General features: G+C 42.2%; 1 protein-coding gene across 8 annotated transcripts in view; it reads left to right on the top strand.

Annotated features, from left to right (window-relative positions):
* Window positions 1–1,240: 1,240 nt before the first annotated feature.
* The window catches only part of LOC122561771 (myosin-10-like), an 83,498-nt gene continuing 60,532 nt past the window's right edge, over window positions 1,241–24,206 (top strand). For 2 of the 8 annotated variants that reach the window (XM_043713895.1, XM_043713896.1), the window contains exons 1-2: window positions 1,241–1,590; window positions 18,704–18,786. In XM_043713895.1, coding sequence (XP_043569830.1) covers window positions 1,371–1,590; window positions 18,704–18,786 — 303 coding nt within the window. In that variant the 5' untranslated portion in view covers window positions 1,241–1,370. Of the gene's footprint in view, window positions 1,595–15,314; window positions 15,388–18,703; window positions 18,787–24,206 lie in introns of those variants that run through there. The other 6 variants (XM_043713899.1, XM_043713898.1, XM_043713897.1 and 3 more) reach the window with 6 other exon arrangements.

The raw sequence follows: 24,206 nt of genomic DNA on the forward strand, positions 1-24,206 counted from the left end.
TTGAATTGTCATTCCAAAAATACAGGACAATCATCAAGACTGACACTTCGGTTCAGTTCTGAGAGTACTGCATTGGGAGAAGTGTCACCTTTTTTGGTGAGACGTTGAAGCACCCATTGGCCTGTTCTGGTAAGCAAAGATCCAATGACATGAGTTCAAGGCGAGCAGGAGAGTTACTAATCCCTCTGTCAACATAGTAAGACAGATTTTACGGTCATTATCACATTGTGTGTTAGAGTATGCTACAATGCAAAATTAGCTGCTGCACTTCCTAGATTACAACAGTGACTACTGCAGTAATTACTTAATTGTCTACAAAGCACACAAATGTTTTTTTCTAATATTGCAGAGAAGTGAGGATGTTTATCATGTATAAATCACTGACTTTGCCTCAGCTGGAGAATTGTATCCAATTCAGTAACCACACTTTCAGAAAGTTGTAAAAGGTTCAGAGGGTGCCCAGGAGATTGCGACAGGAAGCAGCTTGTTGCTTGGTTCCTTTACCCAATTTATCCATCTCATCCCTCATGTTATCATGTAGGGGAAGCACGGTGGCTCACAGTGCCAGGGACCCGGGTTTGATTCCACACTTGGGCGGTTATCTGTGTGGGGTTTGCACACTCCCTCTGTGTCGGTGTGGGACTGTACCCCAGGGAGGGTCAGTGTGTGTGGGACTGTACTCCAGGGAGGGGTCAGTGTCTTGTGGAACTGTATCTCAGTGAGAGTCAGTGTCTGTAGAACTGTACCCCAGTGTGACTCACAGGTTTTTCGGGGTCTCCTGTGGGCAAGTCACATTAAATGAGCCTGGTTCTGCGGTTGTTTATTGGGGTGTTTATGACACCAGGTTCCTGAAACAGTGAAACAAATATAAAGACTGAACCCTCAGCGACTAGCTGGAAGAACATCGCAACCCACAGCAACTAACCTTCCCCCTTCAATACTGCAACATCCAAAAATAAAATGCAATGCAGGAATTAAGGATTTTAGACAGGTCATTGTTGTGCAGTTTGTAACCATACACCAGTGAGAGTCAGTGTCTGTAGAACTGTATTCCAGTGAGAGTCAGTGTGTGGGACTGTACTCCAGTGAGAGTCAGTGTCTGTGTAACTATACCCCATGAGAGTCAGTGTCTGTGTAACTATACCCCATGAGAGTCAGTATGTATAGAAATATGCTCCAGTGGGATATGAGGTGGTCTCTCTCACTCAACTTAGGGTCCACAAGGAGGGAGGGAGTTGAGGTGGTAGTGTGGGCGATATCTCCTCAGGGGGCTGGCCTGCCCATTGCCTTGCTGGTCCTGGGAGCACTGTGCTGTAACGCTGTGTCACGCAGCTCCATCCCCAGCTCTGCCGGCGGCTCTTGGCACAACGATGACAAACTGGCTTCCAAAAATAGCTCGGTGGTGGGAAGCCTTCATCTCCTCCAACTCTCTGAGCATGCTCGGGAAATTAGCAAAAAAATGTGCCCGAGTTCCTAACCTGCACGGAAGAGATTTGTCACTTGGAGTGAGAGGTAGAGGCGAGAAGCAGCTGGTGTGTGTATGTGTGAGGGGAGCCCACTCCTGTCCCACCGACAATGTCTACCTTGAAGGCGGGTGAGAATTATTTTAATCTGCGCTTGACTCGCGTGTGCGGTGTGTCTCTCACCCAGTTTCTGCATGTCTGATCCAGTCGTTAACAGTGCAAGCGATTTAACAACATAGAAAAGACACAAACAACAATGACCTGTCTAAAATCCTTAATTTCTGCATTGCATTTTATTTTTGGATGTTGCAGTATTGAAGGGGGAAGGTTAGTTGCTGTTGGTTGCGATGTTCTTCCAGCTAGTCGCTGAGGGTTCAGTCTTTATATTTGTTTCACTGTTTCAGGAACCCGGTGTCATAAACACCCCAATAAACAACCGCAGAACCAGGCTCATTTAATGTGACTTTCCCACAGGAGACCCCGAAAAACCTGCGAGTCACACTGGGGTACAGTTCTACAGACACTGACTCTCACTGGGGTACAGTTCCACAAGATACTGACCCCTCCCTGAGGTACAGTCCCCCCACACACTGACTCTCCCTGGGGTACAGTCCCATACACACTGACCCTCCCTGGGGTACAGTCCCACACACACTGACTCTCCCTGGGGTAGGTCCCATACACACTGACTCTCACTGGGGTACAGTCCCACACACACTGACTCTCACTGGGGTACAGTTCCACAAGATACTGACTCTCACTGAGGTACAGTCCCACACACACTGACTCTCCCTGGGGTACAGTCCCATACACACTGACCATCCCTGGGGTACAGTCCCACACATACTGACTCTCACTGGGGTACAGTACCACAAGACACTGACTCTCACTGAGGTACAGTCCCATACACACTGACTCTCACTGGGGTACAGTTCTACAAGACACTGACTCTCACTGGGGTACAGTCCCCCACATACTGACTCTCACTGGGGTACAGTCCCCCACATACTGACTCTCACTGGGGTACAATCCCACACATACTGACTCTCACTGGGGTACAGTACCACAAGACACTGACTCTCACTGGGGTATAGTCCCACACACACTGACTCTCACTGGGGTATGGTTACAAACTACACTGGCTTTGCATTCACAAGCTGAGCCACCCAAGCAAATTCTGATCTGTATCGTCTTAAAGATTTAAATGTTTGTAAAATACATCGTTCATAAATTGTGAGTCTTCAGGAAAGAGAGAGCGTGTCAGCATCTTCAGGAGAGAGAGGGGGAGAGAGTTAGGATCTTCAGGAGAGAGAGAGTCAACATCCTCCGAAGAGAGAGAGAGAGAGAGAGAGAGAGTCAGCACCTTCAGGGGAAAGATGGAGAGAGAGTAAGTACATTTAGAGGAAAGGGAGAGGTGCTGGAGGTCAAGAAGTGGGGACAAGTGATATTTGTTCACCATCTCGATCTGTTTGGATGAAATAGTCTTGATTTTGGCTCTGAGATCGTGGCTGTCCCCCTCCCGGTCTGGGTTTGAATGACCCCAAATTGCAGTGTTTCTAATTGAAGTTGTTTGTAGCAGGTTGCTGCCTGGTTTAAAGGGGCCTCTCCTGCAGAGAAGGCTGTCGGCACCTTGACTGTGATAATAAACCCTACTCAGTTGTTACTATGGTGATGGTATTACTCAGAACTCGTCAATGCAGAGAATAGATTGTCACCCAGCAACAGGACATAGAATCTGCATGCACTGAACGGGGCTGGTGATTGGCCACTGACTTCACAAAATCTGGAGGTACCTCAACTACAGGAGGCTGCACATGAAATCTCCAGCTGTCTGCCAAGTCACAGGGGGCCCAAGGCTTCCTGCTGTCTCCTCCTCCCACTCCTGTATTCCTCAATCTTTCCTAGTCTTCACACTGCAACCCCAAGCTGAATACAAAAGCAAGGAAGCTATAATTAATGCTTCAAAAACACTGATTTGGCCTCAACTGGAGTCTAAATAAAATTGTTCCTGGGATGTGGGTATCCCTCGCTGGAGCAGCATTTATTGTCCATCCCTAATTGTTCCTTGATCTAACAGGGTTGCTCAAGCCATGTTACAGGGCAGATAAGAGTAAACCACATTGCTGTGTGTTTAGAGTCACATGCCGGCCAGACCAGGTAGGGATGATAGATTTCCTTCCTTAAAAGACATTAGTAAACTAGGTGGGTTTTTAGTGACAATAGTCATATGGTTACCATTTGACCAGCTCAATTCCAGATTTTTATTGAACTGAATTTTATTATTACCATAGCAGGATTCAAACCCATGATCCCAAAACAATAGGCTGTGTAATAACTCAGGAAGCCCAACTGGAAAGGAACACCATTTATTGTTGAACATCAAAATAGAGCCACTACTTGTGGTGTAGATTAGATTAGGTTCCCTACAGTGTGCAGAAACAAGTCTCAGCCCAGGACAGCCAGATCCTTCCCTGGATCTGCTGTAAGATTTTTCTACATCTAGAAGTGTTATTACACACAACTGAACAGTTTTTTTGTTTTCCATCATCAAAACAGTTGTGGTAGTTTTTTTTCCTTCTATTAATCACCACCAGTAAATCACCAATGTTTCCAACTGAGTACTTTACATGCAAAGCCCATTAAGGGCAAAGCAAACCATCAAAGGTCAGGAGAGCTGGTTCTGCTTTACATTTTCTTGTTCTGTTTTCTTTTTCTCTGGTATGTAGAAGTGTTATCACACACAACTAAACCAGTATTTTTTCCCCATCACCAAGTCATTGTGATTTTTTTTTGTTTGTAACTATTAGTTGCTGCGAGTAAATCACCCGTGTGGCCAATTGAATATTTACATGCAAAGTCCATTTTGAGCAATGCAAACTTTCATAAGGTTAGGGAGAGTGGGAAGGGGCTAAATCAAAATAATGTTGAATGGGGAAAAAAAGTACTCTGCCCGGTGCAGTGCCCACATCTCCCCTGCATCTGCTTTATTTTATTTCTTGTATTGAAGTCTTGATTGGAAGCCAGTGAGAGGATTGAACTGATGATTGTGAGTATTAGATGAACCATGCTCTAACCATCTGAGCTAAATGCCCATAGTACCTGGGTTTGCTTATTCTTTAACCATCCAGAAGTGCTCTTACACATAATCAAACAACCTTCCCATCACCAAATTGCCATGACCTTTTTTTTCTTTTAACAATTAACCACCACCAGTAAATCATTTGTCTAGCCAATTAGAAACTGAGCCTATTTTAAAATTGGCTCTTAGTAGGAGTGAAGGGAATTGTCAACAGGGAAAGGCCTCATTGGGATTAACCTTTTAAGAGTCAACCTGAGCAGATATGTTATTATGTATCTCTGGAGCTAGTGGGACTTGAAACTGGGTCTCCTGGCTCAGAGGCAGCAACACTGCCACTGTGCTACAAGAGCCTTCTGGGTCTGCTTCTCTAATCAATCTGTTCAGAGGTATTACACACCCCTGGTGCAGGCGGAACTTGAAATGAAGTCTTATAGTTCAGAGATAGGGACACAACCATTGCACCATAGGAGAACCCTGGGTTTGCTTTTTTTTAAAAAAAAAATCATCTTGTTCACACCTCTGGTGGAGGTGGGACTTGAACTTGCAGAGACAAGGACCTAAACTCTGCTACAAGAGCTCTTCTTGGTCAGCTTTACACCATGTTCAGAGGAGTTATCATACACCACCACAGCAGGTAGAGCTTGAACCTGAGCCGCATGGTCCAGAGGTACAGATACTACCACTGCACCACAAGTTCTTCTAGGTCTGCTTTACTGAAGACCTTCTGAAAGTCCAAAGAAATCACATCCCCTTATCAACTATGATAGCTCCATACTTAAAAAATTCCATAGATTCATCAAACGTGATTTCCCTTTTGTAAATCCATGCTGACTGTCCAGTCCTGTCAGTCTTTCAAGTGCTCTGTTATTAAATCTTTATAATGGATTCTAGCATATTCTCTGTTACAGATGCCAAACTAATTGGTCTATAATTCGCTGTTTTCTCTCTACCTCCATTTTTAAATAGTGGGGTTACATTTTGCTATCCTCCAATCCATAGGAACTGTTCCATTGTCTGTAGATTCTTGAAAGATTACCACTAATGCATCCACTATGTCTAGGGCCAGGAATATACTGGGATGCAGATAATTGGGCTCTAGGGATTTATTGACCTTTAATCCCATTAATGACCCCATTACTAATACTGCTTTCCTTCAGTTCCTTCCTCTTACTGGACCATGTGTTCCCCAACATTCTTGGGACACTTTTGTGACCCCCTTTCTAAAGACAGAACCAAAATATGTATTTAATTGATCTCTTTGTACCTCATTATAACCTTGCTTGTTTTGATTGTAAATGACCTATATTTGTCGTCACCAATCTTTTTCTCTTCACATACCAATAGAAACTTTTGCAATCAGTTTGTTAGTTTCCCACAAGTTTACACTCGTTTTATAGAGTCATAGAGATGTACAGAACGGAAACAGACCCTTCAGTCCAACTCGTCCATGTTTTCTATTTTCCCCCTCTTAATCAATCCCTTTATATTCCATTGCTAAAATTTAACCTGCTCCCAATCCTCAGGTCTGCTGCTCATTTTGGCCAATTTGTATGGCCCTTCCTTGGATCTATTACTATTCCGAATTTCTCTTGTTAGCCATCATTGGGTCACCTTTCCCATTTTATTTTTCTGCTGGACAGGAATGAGCAATTGTTGCAGTTTCTCCAAATGCTCTTTAAATGTTCGCCATTGTCTGTCCACCATCATCTCTTTAAGTGATGTTCCCCAAATTTATCACAGTAGCTCACATCTTATATGATTGTAGTTTCCTTCATTTTGATTCAGGACCTTGGTTTTAGAATCAATGACATCAAACTGAGAATTCTATCAAATTATGGTCTCTCTTCCCACAGACCCTCGCACAACTAGATTGCCAATTATTCCTTTCTCATTATATAACACCCCAGTCTTGGACAGTCTGTTCTCTAGTTTATTCCTAAATGTACTGATCCCGAAAACCATCTTGTACACACTCCAGGAATTCCTCCATTATGGGATTTTTTTACTGATGTGATTTGCTCAATTTACATGCAGCTTAAAGGTATTCATAATTAGAGGTTGTACCTTTACTACTTGTGCATATAATTTCCTATTTAATGCCTTCCCCAACATTAACACTATGGTTTGGAGGTCTATATACAATCCTGATTATCGTTCTCAGCTCCTTGATATCTCTACCCATACAGACCCCATTTCCTTCCTCAGTATTGCATTAATGTTTTCTATAACCAGCAATGCCACTCTGCCCCCTTTTCTTCTTTGTCTGTCCTTCCTAAAAACTGAATGCTCATAGATATTCAGTTCCCAGAAAGTGCAGAAAAGATTTACAAGCATGGTTCCAGATATGAGGGACTTCAGTTACAAGGATAGATTCAAAAAGATGGGACTATTCTGCTTAGTAAAGATTAAGAGGAAATTTGAAAAAGGTATTCAACACATGGGGGTATTGACAGAGTAGGTTTGGAGAAACTGTTCCCTTTGGCACCGGAGCTGAGAATCAGCAGATCTAGATTTAAAATAATTGTCAGGACAACTAACAAGAACATGAGGTAAATCTGTTCACACAGTGACTGGTTAGGATATGGAATGCGGTTTGGTGGAGACAGATTCAGTTGTGGCTTTCAGAAGGTAATCAGATAAGCTCCTAAAATAAAAAAAAAGCTGTGCTAAAGAAAAGGGTGTGAAAGTGCAACTAGCACATGTTTTCTTGCAGAGTTGACTTGCATGATGGACTGAACAACTTACTTCTGTGCTGTAATGTGGGCTGTGCTTTGCCTTTACAATCTCCTCTATGGGTTGTCCTTGTACCTTCAAATGTCTTCTGTCTTCAATTTTAACCTCCATCTTTCCTTTAGCTGTTTCCTTGGTAACCTAATTGATCCTCCTAATGTCTCTTAGTTATTGGCACTCCTAATACATCTAACAGCTGAACTTATAATTACATATAAATGAAAAATTTAAATAATTTGAGAATGTGGTAGTGGTTTAAAAGAGATCAGAGAAGCCAAGGCTTTTGTATAGAAGATGCATTATAATACATTTGAAGGACATATTGAAAGTAACTGAAAAGAGAAAACTATTAACAATATCAGCGAATACAGGAGCAAGATATATTAACGATCTAGATGAAGGGATCAAGGGCATTCTGGCTAAGTTTGCAGATGATACAAAGATAGATAGAGGGACAAGTAGCACTGAGGAGGCGGGGAAGCTGCAGAAGGATTTAGACAGGTTGAGAGGGGGTGAAGAAGTAGAAGATGGAATACAAAATGGGAAAATGTGGGGTCATGCACTTTGGTAGGAAGAATAGAGGCATGGACTATTTTCTAAATGGGGAAAAGATTCAGAAGTCTGAAGTGCAAAGAGACTTGGGAGTTCTAGTCCAAGATTCTCTCAAGATAAACTTGCAGGTTGAGTCAGTAGTTAGGAAGGCAAATGCAATAATAGCATTTATTTTGAGAGGACTTGAAGATAAAAACAGGGATGTACTTCTGAGGCTCTATTAGGCTCTTGTCAGATTTGGAGTATTGTGCACAGTTTTGGATCCCCATATCTCAGGAAGGATGACTTGGCCCTGGAGGGTATTCAGAGGAAGTTCACGAGAATGGTCCCAGGAATGAGAAGCTTAACATATGAGGAACTTTGAAGCCTCTGGGTCTATACACAATGGAGTTTAGAAGGATGAAGGGGATCTATTTGAAACGTACAGAATACTGAATGGCCTGGACAGAGTAGATGTCAGGAAGATGTTTCCATTGGTAGGAGAGACTAGGACCCAAGGGCACAGCCTGAGAGTAAAGGGAAGACCTTTTAGAATGGAGATAAAGAGAAACTTCTTCAGCCAGAGAGTGGAGAATCTATGGAATTCATTGCCACAGAAGGCTGTAGATGTCAGATCATTGAGTATATTTAAGATGGAGATAGATAAGTCCTTGAGTGTCAAGGGGAGAAAGCGGGAGAATGGGGTTGAGAAACTTATCAGCCATGATTGAATGGCAGAGCAGACACAATGGGCTGAATGGCCTAATTTCTGCTCCTATGTTTGATGGTCTTAGCAGTTTAGTGAAAATAAGGTCCAGGGTGCAGAATATGAAACACTCAAATACGCAATTTGAAGACTCCTGAAAAGTAATAATCCTGGGCAGAGTATGAATTCAATGATAAGAAGATCTTGTAATAAAGGCAACATAGTAATTGCAGAGGACTTTAATCTTCAGAAAATCTTTGGAAGATAAGTTCATGGAATACATTCAAAAGTTTGCTGGAACAATATGTCATGGAACTAACCAGTTCCATGAGATTATATTAGGTCTTCTTTTATATCATGAGACAGGGATAATGAGTAATCTCACAGTACAGGATTCTGTAAGAAACCCTGACCATAAAATGATAGGGCTTTGTATTGAGAGTGATTTTCCACAAGTTTGGAATTAGAGTATTGAACTTAAAATAAAGTCAATTACCTGGAAATGAAGAATGAGCTGTCTAAAGTACATTGGGAGAAGAGATTAAAAGGTCTCAAATAGTAATGGTGGAAATTTGATAATATTATAATTCCCAATTAATTAACATTCCATTGAGAAAGATTTTCACCTATAATTACCAGAAGAGGTTAACGATGGTTGTTTGGTAGTACAGAACCTGAGTATTGCTGAAACAGAACACATTAACAAATATTTACTTTTTCAGCAATATTCGGGTTAAGGATAGTATTAAATTACAAGGAACTCAAATTATTGCCAGGAAGGGTAGTAGTCCTAAGGATTGGGAGAATTTTAAATACCAGCAAAGGATGTCATGACCACACCAGACATATCTCTAGAGTAGTGTTACATACTTGTTTTAAGTGTCTTTTTCATTTTTGAGTATTTCAATCTTAAAATAAACAGCAGCATAACTTAATGTTTTGAACAAGACAAAAGGTTAACTTATTATACAACCATTGCTGAAAGTTACTTTAATAAGAAAAGATAAAGTTATCAGCTAAAATGCGGATGCAATGGTTGGAAGTAAGTAAGCATGAAAGCTGCTTATTAAGGTAAAAGTAAGGTCAGTCTCTAAGATTGATGCAAGCCCAGCTTCCTTCAAGAATTTTTTATGCAGGATTGAAACTTGAAGTTCTATTCAGAATTGTGATGTCTTATGCAATCAAATGGTTGTAATTTGCCTTTGTAGTTGGATTTGGCAGGTAGAGCAGCTTCAGGGTGTTAAACACTCCTTTCCTATAATGGCATGAAGCTTGAAAACTACCTTTTTCGGAGAAATGAGAGGCTTTCTCAGCAGCTTCTCTCTATAACTCTTCAGTTCAGAGAGAAAACCCAACTCTCATTTTCAGTTCACAGTCAATTGCACTGAAGCTGGTGGCTGGAACTATCTTTACATGGTCTCCTGAGATCTCAGCATATAAAATGGATCTTTTCAGCCAGTTTTCAATCTCAATCAAACAGAGTGGCTGCAGATGTTAACTTTGGTGAATCACTGTTACACCAAGCGAAGTTAATTATATTGGAATTGTTATATTATTACAGTCTCCAGTTGTACACTAGGTGAACTGGCCATGCTAAATTGCCGGTAGTGTTAGGTGTAGGGGTATGGGTGAATAGCTCTTCGGAGGGTCGGTGTGGACTTGTTGGGCCGAAGAGCCTGTTTCCACACAGTAGGGAATCTAATCTAAAAAAAAACTGAATGTAATAGAGTAGTTAAAAGGAATAGCATAACAAAAATAAACCCAAGTCACTTAGAGGTGGAGATGGTAGCAAACAGGGAATAAAGAAACGGCAGAGGTGTTAAACATTTTGTACTTACTTCACAGTAGAATATACTAATATGTAATACAAACAATGGAAAACCAATGGTCTAATGAAATAGGAATTTAAAGTAATTGGTACTAGTAAAGGAAAAGCACTAGAAAATTAATTTTACTGAAAATTGGCAAATCCCCTGGACCTATTGGCCTACATCTTTGGATTCTATAAAAAGGTGGCTGCAGAGAAAGTGGATGTATAACTTCCGATCTTTTAGGATTCACTACATATGAAATTGTTCTTGTGGATTGGAAAGCTATAAATCTTATATCGCAATTCAAGAAAGAAGAAAGGGAGAACAGGGAATTACAGACCAGTTGCTTAACATCAGTCCTTGGGGAAATGATGGAAACTATTATTAAGAAACTGGTAACAAAGTGCTTAGAAAATCATAATGTATTTTGGTGGAGTCAATGTGATTTTATAAAAGGAAAATCATGTTAAAGACAAATCTACTCAAGATTTTTGAACATGTACTGTAACTGGCAGGGTATATGTAGGTGAGCCAGTGCATATAGTGTATCTGGATTTTACAAGGGCACAGACAATGTACCATACAAAAGGTTGTTGATTAACATATAGGCCCAATGAGATGGAGATAGCATATTTGGATGTGTAGGAGGTTTATTTAAAGACGGAAAACGAAATGGGAATAAATATGTCTTTTTCAGGTTAGCAGACTGTTACTAATGGGGTGCTGCATGGATCAGCACTCAAGCCTGTTTGCAATCTATTAATGAAGAACCTGTGTGAATAGATTGACTGGAATGTATCCAAACTTTTGCTGACACTTTAATGCTGCATAAAATAGAATCTATGAGGAGGGCTCATGGAGGCTGCAAAAGGAAGTGAATCGGCATCAACAGGGTGGATGGAATAAGGTTTAGGGAAACGTGAGGTGGGAAGGTAAGATAGGTACCAAGTTGGTAGAAAGAATAGAAATGATATGTATTCTTTAACTACAGAAAGCTAATAAATCTTCATATTCAGAACAATTTGGGCGCCTATGTACAAAAAGAATAACAAGTTACAGGCACAGCAAGCAATTAGAAAGGCAAAGTGCTATGTTGGCATTTGTAACAAGTTGGTTGAAGTATAAGAGTAAACAAATCTTGCTACAATTTTAGAGGCCTTTGTTAAGCACACTCCTGCATTGTTTTGGTTTCTGTTCATAAGGAAAGATACACTTGCCTTTGAGAGATTGTGATTAAAAGCTTACTAGGTTGATTTCTAGGTTGACAGGTTTATTCTCTTAAGAGATTTTCCTTACTGAGTACCTACTCTCTGGAATTTAGCAGAATCTGCCATCCTTACCTGGTCTGGCTGACATACAAGTCACAATATTGCTAAGAGTCTGGAGTCACATGTAGGCTGGACTGGTTAGGGATGGCAGATTTCCTTCCCTGAAGGATGTAAGTGAGTTAGATGGGTTTTGTGACATGGTCATCATTAGGCTAGCTTTTTATTCCAGTTATTTGAAAACTGAATTCAACTTTCGCCATCTGACTTGATTTGAATCATGTCCCCAGAACATTAGCCTGAGGATCGGGATTACTGGTCCAGTGCCATTACCCTGACACCACCACCACTTCTTTATACAGTAAATTGCAGTTGAATGTGGAATACAAATAAAATGAGATTTGTAGAAAGTGATTAAGACTTCTTAGTCACCTACTCCAAGCATTCTGCACAAGATCATACTTAATGTATTACTTGGACCATAATTATGCTGTTGTAAATTTTGACAGAACATAACAAAAAGAGCTTTTAGAATATTTAATACTTTGTCATTTAAACAGCAAGTGTATGTGCCAGCATGAGAAATAATTTATAGACAACACAAAAGATTTAAAATAGAAAGATCATCTCTGCTGTGTTGATTATTTCAGCTTTCTAAATACGGATAAAGTCAATTTTATTTATATAACAATCAGTGTAAGACTTTATATCTATTTTTCTGTCAGCCACTTCCCAAGTTGTTCACCTTTATAAGACAGAGGGCGCAATTTTCCCTTCCTGAGAAGTGGTGAGAAAAGCAAATAATTAGGTTGGAGGTTGGTATTGGGGAGATATTTGCCCCATTCCCACCAGTTGTTTGAAGAGGTGGCAAAGAGGATTGATGAGGGCAGAGCGGTAGACGTGATCTATATGGACTTCAGTAAGGCGTTTGACAAGGTTCCCCATGGGAGACTGGTGATCAAGGTTAGATCTCAGGGAATACAGGGAGAACTTGCCATTTGGATACAGAACTGGCTCAAAGGTAGAAGACAGAGGGTGGTGATGGAGGGTTGTTTTTAAGACTGGAGGCCTGTGACCAGTGGAGTGCCACAAGGATCGGTGCCTTTCGACATTTATATAAATGATTTGGATGTGAGCATAAGAGGTATAGTTAGTAAGTTTGCAGATGATACCAAAATTGGAGGTGTGGACAGCGAAGAAGGTTACCTCCGATTACAACGGGATCTTGATCAGTTGGGCCAATGGGCTGAGGAGTGGCAGATGGAGTTTAATTTAGATAAATGTGAGGTGCTGCATTTTGAGAAAGCAAATCGTAGCAGGACTTATACACTTAATGGTAAGGTCCTAGGGAGTGTTACTGAACAAAGAGACCTTGGAATGCTGGTTCATAGCTCCTTGAAAGTGGAGTCACAGGTAGATAGGATAGTGAAGAAGGTGTTTGGTATGCTTTACGTTATTGGTCAGAGTATTGAGTACAGGAGTTGAGAGGTCATGTTGCGGCTGTACAGGACATTGGTTAGGCCACTTTTGGAATATTGCGTGCAATTCTGTTCTCCTTCCTTTTGGAAAGATGTTGTGAAACTTGAAAGGGTTCAGAAAAGATTTACAAGGATGTTGCCAGGGTTGGAGGATTTGAGCTATAAGGAGAGGTTGAATAGACTGGGACTGTTTTCCCTACAGCTTCGGAGGCTGAGGGGTGACCTTATAGAGGTTTATAAAATCATGAGGAGCATGGATAGGATAAAGAGACAAAGTCTTTTCTCTGGGGTGGGGGAGCCCAGAACTAGAGGGCATAGGTTTAGGGTGAGAGAGAAATGATATAAAAGAGACCTAAGGGATAACTTTTTTCACGCAGAAGGTGGTGAGTGTATGGAATGAGCTGCCAGAGGATGTGGTGGAGGCTGGTACAATTGCAACATTTAAAAGGCATCTGGATGGGTGTATGAATAGGAAGGGTTTGGAGGGATATGGGCCGGGTGCTGGCAGGTGGGACTAGATTGGATTGGGATATCTGGTCGGCATGGACGGGTTGGACTGAAGGGTCTGTTTCCATGCTGTATATCTCTATGACTCTATTTATCTCATTGACACACTAAATTGTGTCAGGGTTTCACAGGACAGACACTGACAAGCTGTTTAGGGAAAGTGGTTGTGTGGTGGTATTGTCACTTGTTATAATCCCTGTTGATGTTATTACTAGACAAGTTAGATCCCAGAATAAAACCTGAGCTGATAGATCATATTTTGCTTTCTTAAAAATAACATGGTGGTCTTCTGCTAAAAGATAGGCATGCAGGGCTGGTTTTGGCAATGAACCTTTTTTACACAAAAGAAATAAAATTAATTAAAGCAAACTAAATTAGATTAGAACAGTAATTTACTATTTACACATAACGCAGTTTGAGAGATATCAAAGCACAATCCCAACTTTTTCCTAATACCATCACTTTAAAGATAACCAAAATCCAGAGAAATTTTTCCCTTTTCCAATCTGTAGGGTTGACTTAACTACTTTTTGTCAGTTCAAGTCCTACAAACTGTGAAGCCTTGTTCCTTGACTACTCACAGAGCTGAGAATTTAGGCCTTCTCAGCTTTGAATGACTGCTGCAAATTGCTAACCAAATACTCAGAAACAATGCTGTCAGTGAGGTAACTTATTTTTTTACAACTCTGAGTAATCCCCCTTTTTCTAGGAGAGATTGTACTTGCTTCTGACCCCAGTAGGTCTCCGATATACTGCCCAAAAGCTTTTGAACTAAGTTTTAAAAGAACTTGCTCAATCTAGCTTCTGCTATGCTAATGGCTTGATGTTTTCTTTCTCTGATTGTAACCCCTCACTGTATAGACAAACTTCCATTAACTCTTCAGGAGGTACATGTTCTGGAAAGACTGATCAGTTAATTTTTAAAGCTTCACAGAAATATAACACGAGTTTGAAATGATATTATTACATATAATTCAACTACCTTTCATCACACACTAGAGCAGTAATCCAGAATGCCAGACTAATGATCTGGGGATTGGGGTTTGACTTCAATAAGAATATGGAATAAATATTTAGCCTTGTGGTGTCTATGTAACCACTGCCAATTGGGGAAAAAAAAATCTCGTCCACTAATATTCTTTAATGAAGGAAATGTGTAACTCTTATCTGGTCTAGCCTATATGTGGCTTCAGATCCACAGCAATGTGGTTGACATTGCCTCTGGCTTATTAAAGATAGCCAATAAATACTGCTCTAGCCAGTGATGCCAATATCCTACAAATTAATAATAAAAAGAGAGGCTGTTTTTCTGAGCTAGAATGTGTAGAATGAGCGGTTATAGTCTCAGAATAAGGAATGGCTCATTAGGACTGAGTTGAGACATTTCTTTATTCAGAGTTGTAAATGTTTGTAATTCTCCATCCCAGAGAGCTCTGGATGCTTGGTTGTTGAACATAATCAAGTCTGAAATTGAAGAGTGTTTGGACTGGAATGAAATCAGGAGATATAGGGATTGGGAGTAAAGTAGAGAACAAGAGAATCAGCCGTGATTATATTTAATGGCGGAGCAGGCAGGAGGAGCCCTATAGCTAACTCCAGCTTCTATTCTGTCTAGCTTTATATGTATGTAGACATGAACATAGACATGCACAGGAATAGATACACATGCAGATACAAATGATACACGTTCCCGAGTTCTGTTTGCATTCTGATTCTACTAATTTGCTTCCATTTTCCCCAACAGTGACTCACAACTGCCTTGTACCTTCAGCCCAACTGTGCCTCTCCAATGAGGGAATCCCAGCTTCAGAATCACAGTATGTATCAGATGATATCTCCCAGACACTGAACCCTGTGGTATAGAATCAGAATGTGGAATAGACAGTACTTCCTCCAACCCCTCACACCCCCATACTCAGCAGCAATATGTCAATTTCTTCACCTCCAAGATTGTGATAATTTAAGCAGCTGTTTCTACTCTTACATTCCTCACCCCCTCCCTTTCCCACCATTGCTCCAGCCCCTGAATGCTCCCTTCATCTCCCATCCATTGCAAACTAGGATCTATTGTCCCACATTGCATTTCCAAGCTCAACTTGTCAAGTTGTTACATCCCTCGCGCACTCAATCAACTCCTCTTCTCTGATTCCATGCTTACTGGCATTAAAATTGCCTGAATGTCCCACTCTCCCCTTCGAATCACTGCTTCGAGCCTAGTCTGAAATAATCCAATCGCTAACTGGAGCCAAAGACTTCAGTTCTGGAGAGTAGGGAAGCTGAAATTGTTCTCCTTAGAACAGTGAATGTAAAGGAGTGATTGAATTTTGGTAATTAAAACGATGGAGGGACTTTGAAGAAATAAGTTAGAAGGGATAAACTGTTTCTAGTGTAAGGAGAATAGGTGAACAAGGACACAGATTTAACGATTGGCAATAAACCAATAGGGAGATGAGGAGAATTTTATTTACTGAGTGAGTAAATACATTCAGTGAGTGTTCCGGAAAACATTGCCTCAATAGGTTGGGAAAGAGATACTGTAACAACTTTCAAAAGGGAATTGGATACTTAAAAAGGAAAACAATTGCAGGGAAGAATAATTGTGAGGAAAGAGCATGTATCTAATTGGATAGCTCTGTCAAGGAATGATGGGGTGGGTTGAAGGATCTAATTCTGTCCTTCAGGATTTGTGATTTCATCTTTCCTCTTTGAGGACCTCAGTCTTGCATTTACATTTAGCTCTTTACCCATCCTTTCTTACATGCTTAATGTCCATTGACTTTGGGACAAAAATGTTTTTCTTGTCAATTCCTTTGTCAATTGATTCCAAATAACTCTTCAACGGACAAATGGAGCTAACATATGAGCTGTGAGTATATTGAATGATTGACCAAGCCTGGGGTATGGAATGTGTTCCTCCTGCTTCTGTACATGCCCTTGTCAGGTCCGTGCCATGTTTGAGAGCCTCTCACCCAGTATAGACTCTGCTACACATATTGGGTGCTGCATTATGTCCTGTTCACCAATCACAAATTGGAGCTATCCCATAACATTACATTTAATGTCTTTCTCCTTATCCATAAGTTTGTCCATGACCTCAGCCCACAGTTTTTGCAATCTCAATTTGCCGTAAATCACATCCCCCACCCATTCATCTTGTTTGACCAGATTCCAGCTTTCTCTTTATTGTGCACTCTTTTCATTCACTGATGTGGGCAGGTCTCTCCCTCTAAACTTTGGGATATCTCTCCAAATCTTTTCAGTGCAGCTTTTATTCATTATGCTTATTTGTGGAGAATTTTAGTGTATTTCCTTTGTGTTGCTAAATGTGCAGACAATGAATAAAGGTACTGATTCTTAGTGCTGTAGGTATTTTTGGGATTGGGAGTGCTGAGTGTTGGGTTAGAAGTGCAGTTTTTGGATTGGGAGCATTGTGTATGTGTTGGGAGCAGTGTGTGCCGGGTCAGGAGTGCAGTGTGCCGAGTTGTATATGCAATGTGCCAGGTCGGAAGCGCAGTGTGCCAGGTCGGAAGCTCAGTGTGCCGGGTTGGGAAGCTCAGTGTGCCGGGTTGGGAAGCTCAGTGTGCCGGGATGGGAAGCTCAGTGTGCCGGGATGGGAATGTAGTGTGCCCGGATCGGGAGCGCAGTGTGCCGGATCGGGTGTACAGTTTGCTGGATTGGGTGTACAGTGTGCCGGGTCGGGAGTGCAGTGTGCCGGTTGGAGAATGCAGTGTGCTGTGTCGGGTGTATAGTTTGCCGGATAGGGAGCGCAGTGTGCTGGGTCGGGTGTACAGTTTGCTGGATTGGGTGTACAGTGTGCCGGGTCGGGAGTACAGTTTGCTGGATTGGGTGTACAGTGTGCCGGGTCGGGAGTACAGTTTGCCGGATAGGGAGCGCAGTGTGCTGGGTCGGGAGTGCAGAGTGCCAGGTTGGGTGTACAGTTTGCCGGATTGGGTGTACAGTGTGCCGGGCCGGGAGTGCAGTTTGCTGGACAAGGACTGTCCAGTTACAACTTGCTTGATGATTGACTCTGGATTTGGTGGGATCTGAGATCCTTGTGGCCAGTGATTTTTGAGAAAGTTCCATAGTTGCTTACATTCCTGCATTGTTCATTATCCCACCAATTTTTCTGTTAAAGGTACAGGAGACTTTTCTGAAGCCTTATTACTGGAGCTACACAAACAGCAGTATTTCCACCTCAGAGAAGAAAGTCACCTGCTCCTGAACTGTTGTTGTTCAAGAAGGTAGCTCACCACCACCTTCTCAAGGCAACCAGGGACAGACAATAAAAGTTACTGGCCAGCCAGTGATGCTCACATCCCATGACTGAATAAACAAAAAAGCACTCTCCAGCAGCTGCGGCTGGATTTATATTCCATGTGATGCTTATGTGGTTGAATATCCCCTTGGGATCCATTGTCTTGTCTCAAAAGATGAACAACAGTGGTACAGTGGTTAGCACTGCTGCCTCGCAGCGCCAGAGACCCGGGTTCAATTCCCGCCTCAGGTGACTGACTGTGTGGAGTTTGCACGTTCTCCCCGTGTCTGCGTGGGTTTCCTCCGGGTGCTCCGGTTTCCTCCCACAGTCCAAAGATGTGCAGGTCAGGTGAATTGGCCATGCTAAATTGCCCGTAGTGTTAGGTAAGGGGTAAATGTAGGGGAATGGGTGGGTTACGCTTCGGCGGGTCGGTGTGGACTTGTTGAGCCGAAGGGCCTGTTTCCACACTGTAAGTAATCTAATCTAATCTAAAAAAAACTATCATAGAGTGAACAAGGAAGCTAGAAATAACATACAAGAATCAAAGTATTTTTCTCCTTTGAATTGCAAATTGGCAAGGTGCAAAGGCAAAGCATTCCCAATTTCTGGAACTGCTTGACCTTGTGGTGAAATATTTACAGTTTGTGAGGATATATGGCTTTGTGAAAATGTTGTTCAGTGCTGGTTTATGAAGAACTGTGGAGACATGTGGGTGAAAAAGTGGAATGGGAATGAGTATTGTATGGAAGAACCCTGCTACCGAGTAGATTAACTGGAGGACCGTGTGCAAAATTGTTCGGCATTTTCAGACACCTCATTTTGAACTATTGCTGAGAGCACTGATAACCCCTGAGTAACCACAGTCTATCTTTCTTTAGGTGACCAGTTGCTAAACTTGATGCATGAATTCAGACACTGCATGTCAAATTGCCAGCCATTAAGAAAGGATTTGACTTCAAGGGTAGGTTCAAGTCACAGTGATGAAGATTGAGACGAACATTATACAGTGTCTCCCACATTGTTCGAACACTTCAAAGTTCTTCACAGCCAAATTACTTGTTGAATGACAATTTCTGTTTCTTTTGTATGTATGTACAATAATGTTCCAAAAACAGTAAAGAAATCAATCATAGAATGAGACAGCATGGAAGGCCACTTGCTCCATCCTATCAATGTTGGTGTATTTAAAACACACTCTGAGTGGTCTCACCACTCTTTCCCAATACCCTGCAAATTGCTTTCCAAGTGTTTGTCAATTCTCTTTGTAAGTTACTGTGAATTTGCTTCCACCACCCTTTCAGGTCATGCAGTCCGGATCAGAACCTGTAACAACAAAAAAAGACTCTCATGTCCTTCCGTCACATTCTTCCCTCTCCAACATTAGAAAGTGATGCTAATCTTCTTAATTTCCTTCACTGCACAGTTTATACCTTGAATATTACCTATAGTCTGTAACTTACTCCCGGATAGTTTGCAGGAAGCATCAATGGACAGGACTGGTGGCAGAAAATCAATCTGGCGAAGTGCAATATAATGCATTTGGTGACCAGCAAGGTAAGGGAATAGATAAACAGTGGTAGGATACTGAGAAGTGTATGTCCACAGATTCTGGAGGAGGTCTGGAAGGTAGTTAGGACGATCAAAAATGCCTATATGTGTGCCTTTTAGCTGAGAGTTGGAATATAGGAACAGAGATTTTTTGAACTGTGTAAGGTACTCGTTAGATCACAGCTGGAGTTCTGTGTGTTGTTCATGTCACCACACGAAGGAAAAAATGTGATTGCACAGAGAGGAAATTACAGGAAAGATGCATGGTTGGGGAACTTTATTTCTGAGGATTTTCTTCTTTATTCATTCATTGGGTGTGGGCATCACTGGATAGACCAGCATTTATTGTCCTTGGTGGTGAGTCTTCTTCTTGAACTGCAGCAGCCCATTTGGTGTAGGTGTACCCACAATGCCTTTGTGGATGGAGTTCCAGTGATAACCCTGGGGATGTTGATAGTGGGAGATTCAGTGATGGCGATAGTATTGAATGTCAAGGTTTGATGGGTTAGATTCTGTCTTATTGAAAATGGCAATTGCCTGGCACTTGTGTGACATAAATTTACTTGCCACTTCTCAGCCCGAATGTGGATATTGTCCAGGTTTAGACATGGACTGCTTCAGTATCTGAGGAGTTGTGAATGGTGCTGAACATTGTGTAAGCATCAGCAAACAGCCCCAGCTCTATGATATAAGGATGATAAATGATGAAGCAGCTGAAGTTGGTTGGGCTTGGACAGTATCTCTTCTGAGAGATGTTGTGGAACTGAGACAAAGGACCTCTGACAACAGCGATCATCTTCCTATGTGCCAGGTTTGCCTCCAACCAGCAGAGGGTTTGGCCCCTGATTTTTATTGATTACAGTTTTGCTTGCTCTCCTTGATACCATACTCAGTCAAACATGGCCCTGATGTCTAGAGCTGTCACTCTCACCTCACCTCTGGAATTCAGCTCTTTTGGCTATGATTGAGCCAAGACTGTAATGAGGTCTGGAGCTGAGTGACCATGGCAGAACCAAAACTGCATGTCAGTATGCAGGTTACTGCTAAACAAGTGATGCTTGATAATACTGTTGATGGCATATCCATAACTTTGCTGATGATCGAGAGTAGACTGATGGGGTAGTAATTGACTGGGTTGCATTTCTCCTGCTTTTTGTGTAAAGGACATACCTGGACAAATTTCCACATTGTTGGGTACATGCCAGTGTTAAACCTGTACTGGAACAGCTTGACTAGGTGTGTGTCAAGTGATGTTCAGTACTACTGCTGGAATTTTGTCAGGGGTGACAGCCTTTGCAGTATCCTCCAACCATTTCTGACATCACATGTTTAGAACTGAATTGGTTGAAGACTGGCATTTGTGATGCTAGAGATTATTGAAGATGGATTATCCACCTGGTACTTCTGGCTGAAGATTGCTGTGAATGCTTCAGCCTTGGTTTTTACACTGACGTGTTGGACTCTTCCATCATTGAGGATGGGGATATCTGTGGAGCCTCCTCCACCTCTAGTGAGTTTTTAAAATTGTCTACCACCATTCACACTAGATGTGGCAGGACTGCAGAGCATGGATCTGATCTGTTGGTTGTGGACTCACTTAACTCTGTCTATCACTAGCTCCTCATGCTGATTGGCACATGTTTTCCTGTTGGAAGTCTGCCAAGTTGACATCTCATTTTCAGATATGCCTGAAACAGCTCCTGCCATGCCCTCCTGCACTCTCCATTGAACCAGGGTTGATCCCAGGCTTGATGATATTGTTAGAGAGGGGAATATGCCAGGTCATGTTGCAGATTATGTTGGAGTACAGTTTAGCTGTTGATGACTCACAGTGCCTCATGGATGCCCAGTCTTGGGTTGCTAGGTCTGTCCAAAGTATAGCACAGTGATAATGCTATAGAATATAACACACTGGTATCAGTGTGAAGGTTGAACTTTGTTTCTACAGCAGCTGTGATGATCACCCTTACTGATACTGTCATGGACAAATACATCTGCAGCAGGCAGATTGGTGAGGATGAGGTCAAGTGTGTTTTCCTGACTTGTTGGTTCCCTCACCATCTATCATAGTCCCTGTCTGGCAGCTCTGTCCTTTAGGACTCAACCAGCTCAGTTGGTGGTGTTGCTACCGAACTGTTGCTGGAGGGAATTGAAGTTCCCCATCTCGAGTATATATCTGGCTACCCTCAGTGCATCCTCCAAGTGTTGTTCAATGTGGAGGAGTACATAGTCACCAGCTGAGGGAGGAGGATACATGATAATCAACAGGAGGTTTCCTTGCCCATGTTTGACCTGATGCCATGTGACTTCATGGATCTGGAGCCAATGTTAAGGACTCTGAGAGCAGCCACTTCCTGTCTGTACCATTGTGCCACCATCTCTGATGTACCTACCCCTCCTGCTCAGAGGTGATGATGTAGTCTAGGACATTGCCTGGAAGGTATGATTCTGTGAGTATGATTTCTGCCATTGCCTGATTCATCTGTGAGTCAGCTTTCCCAATTGCACTATCCCTGAGATGTTAGGTCAAAATAGCTATGTTCCCACTTTCATTTCTGGTGCCTAGGTCAATGCTACCTGTTTGTCTCATTTGATTCCTTCTTTCCCTTCTAGCACTTGTTACAACTGAGTGGCTTGCTTGGCCTTAAGAGTCACATGTAGGCCAGACCAGGCAAGGACAGCAGTAAACCTTCCCTAAAGTACATCAGTATGAATGATTGGCTGTAGTTTTTTTTTTGGAACAGAAGAAGCTGAGGAGGAAAAAAAGCTAACAATAATGTATAAAATTATGGTGGGGGTGGGGTGTCTATGCAGAGTGGATAGTTAGGCCACATTCCTCTTAGTTGATGGGTCTATATGAGAAGGCATAAATTCACAGTATGAGATTTGGAGGGGAGTTGAGAGGAAAATATTTCACTTGAAAGATTACTGGGAATCTGAACTCATGGCCTGACGGCATTGTGGACACAGAAATCTTCGTAATAGTTTAAAAATTCCATTTGTGACCCCACCATGCAACATGTTGCTATCCAAAACTATAACATCAAAATTCTGTATATGTGTAAATTTATACATTTAATCCTGTGACTTAGAGCCTATTGCTGAAACAACCCAAATTGGTTTAACATTCCACTGTAAGAGCTCTTGGAGTTTCTGTTTACATTGGGAAGGGTCTGGTTTCCATCACTGGACTTGCACTGATGTGAGTATAAGAAGACTGCTTCCCATGGTTTCCATTTATTATGAAAACAATTATTTAGTTCTGCTCGTTCTATGCTTCAGGCAAAAGCCCTTCATCAGGAATACAGGCAGGAAACCTCCAGAGTGGAGAGATAAATGGGGGGGTGGATGCTGGAGAGAAGGTAGCAAAGAGTACAATAGGTGAATGGGGGTGGGGGTGGACGTGATCGAGTCTGTTTCAGTACATGGTTGAAGAGCTTCAGGGCAGAGGAGATGACCTGGGGGATTGCAGTGAGAGAGAGACTCACTGAGATTCTTGTGGAGAGAGGTGGAGAACTTCTTCAAGGTCAGACTCGATCACGTCCATCCCTACCCCCATTCACCTATTGTACTCTTTGCTACCTTCTCCCCAGCCCAACCCCCCCATTTATCTCTCCACCCTGGAGGCTTCCTGCCTCTATTCCTGATGAAGGGCTTTTGCCCGAAACATTGATTTTCCTGCTCCTCGGATGCTGCCTGATCTGCTGTGCTTTTCCAGCACCACTCTGATCTAAACTCCCTTCATCCTCTGCTGAGGAGTAAAGTGTCATATTTCCTTCTTTTATGCGTAGTACTTTCCTTGAAGTATCAAGAAGGGGATATTCTAATAGGAGCTTGTTAAGATTATGAAGGAGTTTGAAACAGTAAATGTAGAGATTGATCAACGTGTATGAAGGAAGACCATTGGGACGGCACGGTGGCACAGTGGTTAACACCGCTGCCTCACAGCGCCAGAGACCAGGGTTCAATTCATACTGTGTGGAGTTTGCACATTCTCCCCGTGTCTGCATGGGTTTCCTCCGGGTGCTCCGGTTTCCTCCCAAAATCCAAAAATGTGCAGGTCAGGTGAATTGGCCATGCTCAATTGCCCGTAGTGTTAGGTGAAGGGGTAAATATAGGGGAATGCGTCTGGGTGGGTTACTCTTCGGAGGGTCGGTGTGGACTTGTTGGGCCGAAGGGCCTGTTTCCACACTGTAAATAATCTAATCTATAGCTAGAGGGCATAAACATAGGACTGCAAAAGAGAATTCAAAGAAACTACTTTACTCAGAGTAGTTAGAATGTGGATTACATTGCCACAAAGAGTAGTTGAAGCAACTAGAATAGATGCATTAACAGGGAGCCTAAACAAATTAAGAAAAAACAAATAGAAATATATGCTGATGAGTGTTGTGGAAGGAGGTTCCAGCATCAAAAAAGTAAGCCATGGGGTCTGTCCCTCATGAGTTGTAAAATTATTATTATTCCTACCTAACTCACTATCTCTGACTCACTATCAAACATTTTGCTTCTTGTCTGTAATCACACTACTGTCACTAAAGGTGCACAAAAGACTCAGCAAGATGACAGCAATTCTGTAGAACTGCTGTGGACAGCTCTGCCGAACGGCCAAGGCATTCCGGTGTTTTTTGCCATCCCTGCCCAACTTATGTGGTGGAATTATTAGTTTAAAACCTTACAGAACACATATTTGTTAATATTTGGGAGTGGGAAGGATGCCAAAGGGAAAAGGAGCAAGCAAGCAGCAGCAGGGAGGACACTCCCCTGCAGCATCTACAACACCAGAGACTGCAGCAGCAGCAGCCTCTCCTGAATCCCCCCACCCGGGGACCT

The sequence above is a fragment of the Chiloscyllium plagiosum genome, chromosome 23 (assembly GCF_004010195.1).
Source record: "Chiloscyllium plagiosum isolate BGI_BamShark_2017 chromosome 23, ASM401019v2, whole genome shotgun sequence".
Taxonomy (NCBI): domain Eukaryota; kingdom Metazoa; phylum Chordata; class Chondrichthyes; order Orectolobiformes; family Hemiscylliidae; genus Chiloscyllium; species Chiloscyllium plagiosum.